At 44.7% G+C, this 11262-nt stretch overlaps 1 protein-coding gene across 2 annotated transcripts; it reads left to right on the top strand.

Annotated features, from left to right (window-relative positions):
* Positions 1-262: 262 nt before the first annotated feature.
* EVX1 (even-skipped homeobox 1) lies at positions 263-3822 on the top strand. Of its 2 annotated transcripts, none has more exons than XM_073329528.2 (3): positions 263-666; positions 2182-2446; positions 3292-3822. In XM_073329528.2, the coding sequence occupies exons 1-3, from the start codon at positions 263-265 to the stop codon at positions 3820-3822; spliced, it is 1200 nt and encodes a 399-aa protein (XP_073185629.1). The 2 variants fall into 2 exon arrangements, with proteins under 2 accessions (XP_073185629.1, XP_073185630.1); XM_073329529.2 differs by having other exon boundaries at positions 263-674; positions 2193-2446.
* The last annotated feature ends 7440 nt before the right edge of the window (positions 3823-11262 follow it).

The following is an 11262-nucleotide window of genomic DNA, read 5'->3' as shown; positions in this document are numbered from 1 at the left end:
ATCCCCCAGCAATCAATGTGTGGCGTCACCGGTGGTACTGTAATGACGATTGCACCATTAAGGATGACAGCTTAGAAAGAAGAGGGCAATGGTGATCCCTCCCAGAGCCGGCACAGCACAGTGTAGCGTTCGCATCACAAGGTCACCCTATCTCACCGCGGGCTCCGCTGCACTGGGCTGTGCGTTGCGCAGGATTGGGGCGGGAGGCGCGGGGGGGTGGGGGGGAGGGGAACGTGGATTTTTGGGGGGGAAGAAAACCACAATGGAACCCAGAAAGGATATGGTGATGTTTCTGGAAGGAGGTCAACTTGGCACTCTTGTTGGCAAGAGAGTCTCTAATTTGTCAGAAGCAGTGGGAAGCCCAGTCCAAGAACCGCAGGACAAGATGATCCATCGGAGTTGCCTGAGCCCGAGATCTGGCCCCTTATCCTCCCGAGAAAGGGGACGAGGAGAGGAGGAGGTGGAAGTGCTGCCAGGGACAGGGACGGTCCCGGAGAGTCGCTCGGCTGCGGCAGCAGCTCTGCTCTCGGCCGGACAGCAGCTCGCCTCGGAGCCCATCTCTAGCAAAGGGCAACAGAGCAGCTCGGACACCGAGTCGGATTTCTATGAGGAAATCGAGGTGAGCTGCACCCCGGACTGCGCCACGGGAAACGCCGAGTACCAGCCCAGCAAAGGTACCCACCACTCCCCTTTGCTTCCCCCTTCCCTTCCCCGCGCTCGGGCGCCGGCCAAGCTGGGTGACTAGTGTCCTTGAGCCTGGAATATCTGTTAGGCTTCAGTTTGTTTTAGTGACCGGCCAGGAGTAGGGGTGTTTTGTACCCGAATTCGTTTCCTTTTTGTGCATTTGTTCTGCATGGAACAGTAGGGTTTGCAGATGTGGCTGTTACGCACCCAGAGGCGCATATGGCTCTGAAGAGTCCTGATGACTTAACAGAGTGAGTGAAATCGCATCCTCACTTAAACATATCGTTGCCTTTGCAAGTTTTCCTGCAGCAAGACTTTATTCTAATTCACACCCAGTCTACGAGCCTTTTCCTCCATAGTGCATGCACTAGGAAGCCCCTCTTTCCCTTCGCCCTCCCCCCAACGTTTTGTGTGCGTTTTTCAAGGGTTGAAAGCAACCTTCCCTGGGCTTTGCAAGATCAAACGATTTGTGTAACTGCGGGCAGAGAGCAGGGTGAAATGTGTTTGGATGAGCACGGAAGCAGGCATAAAGACCGTAAAATCGCTGCAGACTCCTGGCTGCCAAAGCTGCAGCAGTAGGTCCCTGTTTGCACGTTGGTTAAAGGTCCAAATTACCTTGTCACTTCCATGTCCCGGTGGCGCCAGCTCGGAAATGGTCCCAATGATTTAATTGCCTTTGGTCTCAGGCACAATGAGAACTGGCTGCATTTGAAAGCAAATGCAGCGTCCAGGCCTTTTTCTTCTGCTACCCCACCCCCTTCTCCCCTCCTTCCACCCCACAAGAAAAACAAATCAGCTCCTTTTCTTTTCTGTCCCTAGAAGTTGGGAGACTGGGCACAGAAGACGGTCGTTTCCCTTTCAGTTTGCCCAGGAGCTTTATTTAAACTTAACATGAGGGGATATTAACTCTGAGGGAAGGGTCCCCAAAATCTCCACCCTCACCCCCGGTAAGGAAGGAGCTCTGCCTGCTGCCATGTCTCCGTCCAGGCCATTTGCCATTGGTTTGCTGCCGGGGATGCTGGCTATGGCTATTGCACTGTACGGTGCCGATGACTGGAGTGGGAACGGACACCCACACCCACAAAAAGAAAACACGCAATTGGGGAGGGGGGGTGCCATAGCTTGATATTTAAACTGGGTGCTGAGGAGTTCAGCTCCTACCGCACACAATGCGGAAAGGAAGCACCGCAACCAGTAAGAACCCCGTGTAGGATCCGAGGAGGGGGCTGGAGAGCTCACACTTCCTTACTTCCAGAAAGTAAACACCAAGTAAATGCCCCACTCCCTTCGCCCTATGTGCCCAGGCAGCTGGGGGTCAGTGCCCCCAGCATCCGCAGGGCTGCGTCTGTGAACTGAGGATGCTGTGGATACTGTCCTGTGTTGGAGGGAGGAGGAAGGGGGGCAACAGCAGCGGGAGCAGGGGATCGATGGGGAAGCGGGCGGGGGGCGACCCCCCCCGGTCTATGTATCACGCGTGTGTCTCTGCTCTCGGCTCCTCCACTGTGCAGGGCCGTGCTCGGAGGCTTTGGCCGGTGGCAGCCCCAGCAGCGGGGGGGAGCCCCCCAAGGGCAGCGGAGGCAGCGGCGGCTCCCAGGGTTCGCTGGCCTGCAACGCCAGCGATCAGATGCGCCGCTACCGTACCGCCTTCACCCGCGAGCAGATAGCCCGGCTGGAGAAGGAATTCTACCGGGAGAACTACGTGTCCAGGCCCAGAAGATGTGAACTGGCAGCTGCTTTAAATCTGCCAGAAACCACCATCAAGGTACACACCGCTTGGGCATGTTTTCAATTAGCACGATATAAATCTAAACGGCCAGGCTTCCTTGCAAAACGCTGGGAAGCGATTTCAGTAGAACAAACATTTCCCGGCTGCGCCCTGCTACCTTCTGCACAAAAAGCAGCGCTCGGTAGCTTTTAAGACAAGTTATCAGCGATCAGGCAAGCGCGGCCTCTGACAGCCAGCCTCTAAGTGTTTTTACTCTTCTTTTCCCCTGATTTTAAGAATTCGTTCCCTTTACACTCTGGGAAATTTTAAATAATGAGCATTTAACATAAACGTTTCAACCGTTTGCCACGTGAAATAAAACACAAACTGAACCGCAAATGCCCCAGGGGAGTTCACAAGATGCTGTGAAGGATGCAGTGCTTCTAGGCAGTAGATACACTTGTTTGGCGTATGTGGAACTCCACAGCAAGCACAGTAGGAGAGCAATTCTGAAGTCAGAAAGAAAAAAGTGTCTACAAAAAGGCCACCACTTTGGATCTCCCTCTAGATTTATAGCAACTTTTACATGGACAAATTGTAGCTTTTACTTGATGACAGCTCATTATTTGAACGATATATTTTTATTTTGCCAGTTTAACCTATATAGTTAAAATAGTGGGTTAGCTCTCCTTCGCCAACAAACCAACCTCCGCACCCAATCTTTTCACTGTGGGAAACGAATGTACCAGCCAGGACTTTTGTGTGTGTGTGTCTCGCAGTCTGAGGCGAGAACAGACGGAACACACAGTTGTGTCCAAAATGCACCTTCCGGCATGGCCTTTCTGCCTGCCCGACCGTGTGCAGGTTTTAAGAGCGTTCTCTCTTTCCTCTGTCTCTCCCAGGTCTGGTTCCAGAACCGCAGGATGAAGGACAAGAGGCAGCGTTTGGCCATGACCTGGCCTCACCCAGCAGATCCGGCTTTTTACACGTACATGATGAGTCATGCAGCGGCAACTGGCAATCTTCCCTACCCCTTCCCATCCCACCTGCCCCTTCCTTACTACTCCCACATGGGCATTGGTGCCACCTCGGCCTCTGCTGCCACCCCTTTCAGTACCCCTCTGAGACCACTTGACACCTTTAGGGTCCTCTCTCATCCTTACCCTAGACCAGAACTGCTCTGTGCATTCAGGCATCCTTCTCTTTACCCTGCCCCAACTCATGGACTCAGTAGTGCTGGAGGCAGCCCTTGTTCATGCTTGGCTTGCCACAGCAGCCAGTCCAATGGACTGGCACAGAGACCTTCAGGATCAGACTTTACCTGTTCAGCCACAACCAGGACTGACTCTTTTCTCACTTTCACACCCTCGGTGCTGAGCAAAGCAACCTCAGTATCCATGGACCAGCGGGAAGAAGTACCTTTAACAAGATAAAGCTGCATCTCAGGTTTATAAATCATATGCCCCTTTCATGGGCTCCCATAAGGTTAAAGTACTTACATACAACGTTTATTTAATCGTGTTCTCTCCCATAAGTGGACACCTATGGGGGAAAAGACTAAAAATAGCTCAGTCTTTGAAGGATTTACATTCCAAGATAAAACAGGAAAGAAGAAGAAGTGGGGGGGGGGGAACCACTAGTGATGTGTTTGCTTAAGGAGGAATTTAGGCTTCTGCACTATGAAGGCAAAAACTGATATACACTACTTTCTACAATATACCATAGAAATGAACTAGGACTTTATTTTCTATGGCCAGATAACCTACCAAGGGGCAGAACTTCTCCAAACCACAGCAAAATCTTTATGCCCAATTATATATGACTGAAAAGTAAAATCTGAAATACTTGAAAGAAAAATTGCTGATAATAAAATGTCTTGTGTGCATAATACAAAGTCAAGATTTATGCTTTACCAGATTGTTCAACAACCAACTAAAAGGGTTTCGAGATAGCAACTCAACAGTATTATCCAGTTATTTCTAGAATCAAGAAAACTGTTTTTGCCATAAAGTACAGTGACATATTGTACATTACTTTCTTGGCTTAATTGCATTCTTTACCTCTTTCCCTGTCTCAGTAATATAAACCCTTCGTTTTTTAGCAGAAATCCAATATTTCGTCTCCTCCTTCCTCCCAACTTTTATTTTTAAGAGACAGTCGGAAACTGGCAGAAAAAAAAAGATCCTGTCAGTTTGTGGGTCAGAGCTATTTGTCCTTTAACTAACAATGTCCTATTATCAGTTGCTGAAATGTGCACACACTGACGAAATTAGCAAGTGATGTATATGTAAGGAGGCTTTTTGAATGTCGAATGTATAATGTTCTCTGAACAGAGACCCTATGCCAAACGTTAACAAGCCGCCAAGGGAAGAGATTAGGTGACAGGGAGCTGAACTCCTTCAGACAATCACTAGTCTGCAAATTAGAGCAAAGGCGATTTTCCTTCCTTTGTATTTCACCTTCAGGTCTCCCATTGGCTTATTCCTTTTCTTTTCCTTTGCTGCATTTGGGTTTTAGATTCGAGTGCTGGGTTTTGTTTTGTTTTTTTTGTTAGTTTCCCCTCCTCCCCCCTCCTTCCCCAACCTCTGCATTTGTATGTGACTTTCACACCATTTGTGTGTAAAGTCTTTCCTCCGCCTTGAGATTAATTTATTTTTTCTTCCCTTTGCTTCTTGTATGTTACAGTGGAAGATAGTATTCGTGGTTTTGCTTGGATTGTTGTCTGAATGGGGTGCAGCTGTCAACTTGAAATTCTAAAAACACAAATATTGGACTGGGCTAATAGTTTCTTTCAAGACAGAAATTGTTTAATGAATTCTCTTTTAAAATAGCCCAAAGAATTCACTGTTACTATATGTTACCATGTCGCAATAAAGAGCTAGACAAATTTTAAGACCGCATCACAAATATTTTTATTGTGTTTGTTTTAAAAAAAACCCTAAGAATACTGCTTTCTACCGTTTCTTTTTCTTGCAGTTCCTTATATTTACAATTCAACAATCAGGAAAATTAATGTTGAACGGAAACAAAGACATTTTAACACCTATGTTATCTACTTTGCGCTAAATTTCTGAGGAACGTCTGTTTAGTTTATTGTCGCATTTAAGACTTTTTGTCCTCGGGACAATGGGGCGAATAACATATTTCTGTAGTCGTCTGCTCAAGTGTAAGAAAGATACGAATGCCTCTCAAACTATTTCTCATTTTAATAAAAACTGCTTATCCGAAAAACTGATCCAAAAGGGAGAGGGGGAATTCTTCACGCTCATCATTAAGGACCAACCCTTTCCATCAATTTTAAAGCAGAAATCTTTTTTTATTAAAATTGATGGGCCTTTCGTGTACGCCAAAGTATTATTAGAATGGTATTTAGTTCTATGAATAATAGGACGGTTGCGATTTCAGATAGTGGCAAAGGAATGTACTAAAACCTCCAAACCAAATCTAGGAATTAAGATTTAAAAGTTTGGGGCGGGGTTTGCTTTACCTACCTCTCTCAACATGCATGTCATTCACTAAAAGCATCAGTGCAGTGAAATACGAACGAATGAATAATAGCACAGTCTAGCAACCAGAATATATGAACCATGGCCAGATGCGGTCAAGGGACAGAACACTGAAGAGGACCACTTTCAATTGCCCAAAGCTAGCTAGGATCCTGCAGACTTCCTGGTGGCAAATCATTCATTGACTTCAATGGGAAATTCGCTTGCACAAGGATTTCGTTGTAATCTTGCATGCCTCAGGATGGAAGCAGGCTGTGGCGTTCACTCGGGCATATTGCTCCTCTTGAGAACACAGCCGTACTTAAAAAAATAAAAAATAAAATAAATCCCACATCTCCATATTTATTTAGGCAACCCCATGTGTATGTGAGCGGTGGATAGGTGTAGTCAACGAGCCTGGGATGGGCATTGCCGGCCTGTGCATTTCTTCCCCAGCAATCTAAATGAAATGGGCTCTCTCGCTCTCTCTCACACACACAAGTCTAAACCATAGTCACTCTACAACTCTCCCGCAGGGAGTTATTGTCTTCCCACTGGGATTTCTTGGAGGATCCTCCTGCAAAGATGATTGTGAATCTCTCTGTTGCTCGGTCATAGGGCAGAGATTGCCTGCGACAGGTAAATAGGCTTCGGGTCGCAGTAATGCCAGGCGTATTTTCAGTTAATAGGGAGGGAAAATGAGGTGTCTGGAGCGATATTGGAAAGTACAAGATCGATGATCCGTCCTCGTGTCCAATCAGCAGCCTTTAATTGACTGTATTTGCTAGGTAATTGAGCCACTTCTGCTTCGAAATTGAAGCTGAAGACATAACAATACATCTTGCTGGGGGAATTACTCATTACTTCATAATGAAATTTTCCTTTTGCTATGTTGGGTGATTTCTCTTAACACGTTCTAAGCCAACCCCGAAGGCAGTTTGGGAACAGCTTCTCAAAACCGACGGGGCGGGAAAGGGGAAGGGGTGAAAGTCATTGGAGACAAAGTATATAGCTTCTCTATGGGCCGATTTATATCAAAAGGAGTTTTCCCATTGATTTAAATGGGCTTTAGATCAGGCCCCTAGCTGAGGTAAGGCTTTTTGGGCATGCTGAGAAAAGACAAGGGGAAATGGGTAACAGACCGGGTACCTGGACAGCGAAGGTCTAGCCAGACAAATAAAGCTACCCTCCTGTTAACAACTTATGCAGGAGAGAACGTTTTGAACCTCTGTGAAATCAGTGTTTTGCATATTCTGCATGGGAAAAAGCTGTAGCAAACCGTGTGTGCATCGTCCCACTTGTCAGTAGCAAGCTAGAGTTGTCGTCGGGTACCTCATGTGCCACGCAGAAGGTTCCAGTTTCCATCCAGCCAAATTCAGCTCCACCAGGCAGTCCCCGTGTTGTTAGCGTTTGATTGATTGCCTTATTAAAGCGTGTTCTTGTAAGTGTGACCAAACTGATTGCGTTGCATATGTTTGGAATAATGCTCATTTTAAACAACTGAATAAAAGAAGATGAGCTGTAGAGAGCGGGTTAAGGCTAAATGATCCCAGCGAGCAGTTTTGTAACTCGTGCATTAAATTGCTCCGTTACTATCACTTCTCTCAGCCCTTTTCATCGGCACTCTGGTCATCTTTGTTTTGCTTTATGTGTCACCCTCTGCACCATTACCCGGATAACATCGAAACTGGCTCTTACCTTCCCTGCTAAGGCTGTACGTTTCTGTTAAGGTTCCATGATTAAACTGGATCGGATCTGCTTTCCCTAGCACTATTCCCGGCTCCAGTGTTTAGATAATTAAGCAATAGTCTCTTCATATTTCATGTTTTCTGCTAGATGGTTAGCTCGCTTTCCAGCACCTGCAGAAAGACACCGAGGCCCATTAGCTCTTTCCTTGTGTTTGTATATCTGAAGGATTCTTTTGTTTTCAATTATTCTCCTGCTCCGCTGGTTGCATTATTTCACTGCGGAGTTTAGCCACTGGAAACACCCGCCACCATATGTCAAGCCGAGACCCAATATCATGCCAGTCACAATAGTGTCATAATAGAGTTAAAACTATGTCAAGATGAGTTGGATTCTCGATTCCAAAATGGCTTAATATGCTCGTAAGGTATCAGTTATTACCGTATGTAGGGGGCAATTTCCCCCCTCTTTTTCTCCCACCTTCCCAAGTAACTCACGTATTTGTCAACATAACTCAGCCTTTTGGCCAGGTCATTTTCAAACAAAATACATTGTCATTCACTCTCAAGAATTAAATTAGACATATGCAGCCATAGCAAATATACATAGTAAATGTGTGGAGATGATAAATTCTTAAACTAGACCTTTAAAAAAACCCATAGAAAACCTTTCAGATACATCTAAAGACGACACTATGACATAAGACATATACAAGAATAAATCGCTTTTATCCGGGTGGCTTTTTTAAATGAAAGATGAGAGATTAAATGATGGCTATTTCAGGATCTTTACACAGCCAAGCCAATCTCAAATACAAACGTGTGCCGTCTGATTCAATAGGTTTGTTTACTAGAAAATATCTCATATTAGCTTCAGTCACTTTATGTCTATTTAACCCCTTAAAACAAATTCAACTGCATGACTGTGCCATAGCTGAATTTACATACACGTAGAATATTTACACTAAACATTTACAAGATAAGTGTTAAATAAACCAATCGCCAGGCACATATTTGTATCCACAGAACAAACAAGTACACCAAATAGTTTGCACAACTGCTATCTCAGCAAAGAAGAATTTGTGATGTCAGAGACAGAGATTACCCCTTAAAAATAACACGAAAGCATTAAGTAATTATTTAAAACAAGGCTGTTTAGAAAAATATTTGTATTTATTGCAGCTGCTCAATTGGCCTCGTTAAAGCTGGAGAGCATTTAAATTGTGTCATTTAAATCCAGCTTCGTTCCAGCAGGCTGAAGAGCCTGAATAGACCAATCACTCCATAATGATGATGAATGAGAAATTAATTCAGATACAAGCAAGACAATTTAGGCCTTCATCTGTTTAAATAGCCTTCCAAGATTATTTGCAATTGCAGGTCACAGATTTAATCAATTGTCCAATCTTGTGAAAGTCATATCCTTGCATCTTCATCGAGATTATTTATAGCGCAGTGAAGACTAGGGAAAGGAATACACCGTTAACAAGAACAATTACTTAAAGGGAAGCGTTTGCCAAATGAAAAACAAATGCCTTCCTAGGCAGTAAATGATCAAACGCTTTGTTGTATATCCTCCTCTGTCTGACAAAGGCAGCATCTTAATTTTGTTCAAGAGAATGAAGCTGCAGAGTTATCATTTAAAAGAGGCAACTGGCAAAGTCGAGTATGGATCATATCAGGTGTTACGTTCTTTATTGAAATAAAGATCAGTGGGAACTATTGTTTATTTACAGAATACACGGATTTTTCGAATGCAGGTGTCTCCTGGACACGGGACCAGCTGTGCCTTTTTCAAGACAGCAATGTCAAAAATAAATAAATAAATGCAACGCCCAACCAGTACCTATACCCTCACCCACCGCACGAGGGTTAACCCTTTGAATCGAGAGGAGAGCTTCATTTTGTCTCTTTTTACACAGCAGCGTCAATATGTACTGGAAGGCAGGGATGTCCCAGGGGTGGGGGTTTTGTGTTATGCACCTTGAACGCTTTGAAGGGGACCTGCCGAACTTTGCAGAGAAGCAGCAAAGTGGCTTATTTGCTCCATCATGTGGAAAGATGAGCCACAATGGAGAAATAAAAGATATTTCCAATTTCTCCTCTCGGCTGGGTATGTATCAGTGACCCCTCTAAAAGAATAGTGTGTTGCTCGTCTAAACAATTGCCTCTTCTTTCTGACTCTGGCATGCTGAAGCTGGAAAACCCTTAGGTCGCAGTTAGCTGTGGGTTAATTAAACGTCTTCGAAAGTTAACCCGAAAATCTAGATAATCAAGGGAACTATTGTATTTTGAGGAGTGGGGAGGGAAAGGAGGAGAGAAGGTAACTTCACAGGATTGGCTTATTCTCCAGATTTCCAGTGCAATACCCCCCCCCCGCCCCCACACTGCAATAACTGAGACTAGCTAAAAGCTGGTAAATATTTACTATAGGAAGCTTCACTGAGCACTTTCCTGTTCCCTAAGCGCTAGTTTTGTTTTACTCCGATGCTTAAAGGTGGAAAGTGAACAAGTACCTGCTTCCCAGGTCTGGCTCAGTGTGGGGGATTGTCAAAAAGCCTGGAGGAAATGCCTGATTAGACTTTGAGCTCTTAGGAGACAGGGACTTGTCTTCTTACATTTGTGTACAGCACCCAGTACCCTTTGTACACTATCCATACATATAAACACAATGCCACGTATACCTCAACACTGTGAAGTCAGAGTCACTGAACATATGTAGCATAGCAATTATCGCATTGGTTATATTAAGGAAATATTTTTGAATTTGTTTCTATTTCGTGACCGATTTACAAAACTTCTGTCCCACAAGTTTGGTCACCTCTATTTGAAATCTTCCAAGTGGGAAAACTTAATTCACAGACCAATATTGCTTATTCAAAGCAGTTTGTAGGTTTTGCCCGGTGTAAGGGGTATTTTTACATGCCTGGAGGAAATAGTTCCAAATCACAGTTATGTGAGGGAACCAAGAATGCGTAAATGTTTTTTGCTGTCACCAGAGTTATTCAAAGTATTACATTTGTAAAAATCGTTGTACACATGATTTAAGAAGTGTGAAAAGGTGGTAACTTTCTGTCTTTCGGGTATTGTTTTGATCTAACTGTATCTGGAGCTAAACATTTCATTACACTGGACAGATCTCGACTATAAATATAGATTTAAGTCTTCTACTCTTGGCCAGTGAATGAAATTATTGTGAAGAAAATACCATAACAGGATCCAGACTAGCAGAGCCGCCTTCACGTTTCAGGCGCCTGTTTTACATGGAAATGTTGTGCAATATTTGTATATAAAACAAAAGCCTAAACCAAAGGATTCCTGAAGCTCCAAGGAACCAATCTCAGGAGCGGACTTTGATGTATTGCTGTCCAATTAGTGCCTTTAATTGGTGTCCTCGGGGACCGGCCGACCTGGAGCTGGGACAGTGAGCGCTCTACTGGCACAGTCTGCACACTGGCAAGGTAAAAATAAATAAGTAAATCGTAACATGCAGCATCAACACTGCACTTAAACGGGAGTGAACAATTACATCGCGGCGGTGGACGCTTTGCATGCTAAGCCCACTGTTTATAGACCTCCGCGGAGCAGGGTTTGCACCTATGGACCTTGGGGCAAATGTAGAACTGTGGCTATTTCCACATTTACACCAGACGTGCGATTTAACCGCGGTTTATTTCAGATTGAGCTGCGGATGATTGTTAAT

This window comes from Lepidochelys kempii, chromosome 2 (assembly GCF_965140285.1).
Source record: "Lepidochelys kempii isolate rLepKem1 chromosome 2, rLepKem1.hap1, whole genome shotgun sequence".
Taxonomy (NCBI): domain Eukaryota; kingdom Metazoa; phylum Chordata; order Testudines; family Cheloniidae; genus Lepidochelys; species Lepidochelys kempii.
The sequence above is the reverse complement of the archived record's forward strand: the minus strand, read 5'-3'. Positions and strand labels throughout refer to the sequence as shown.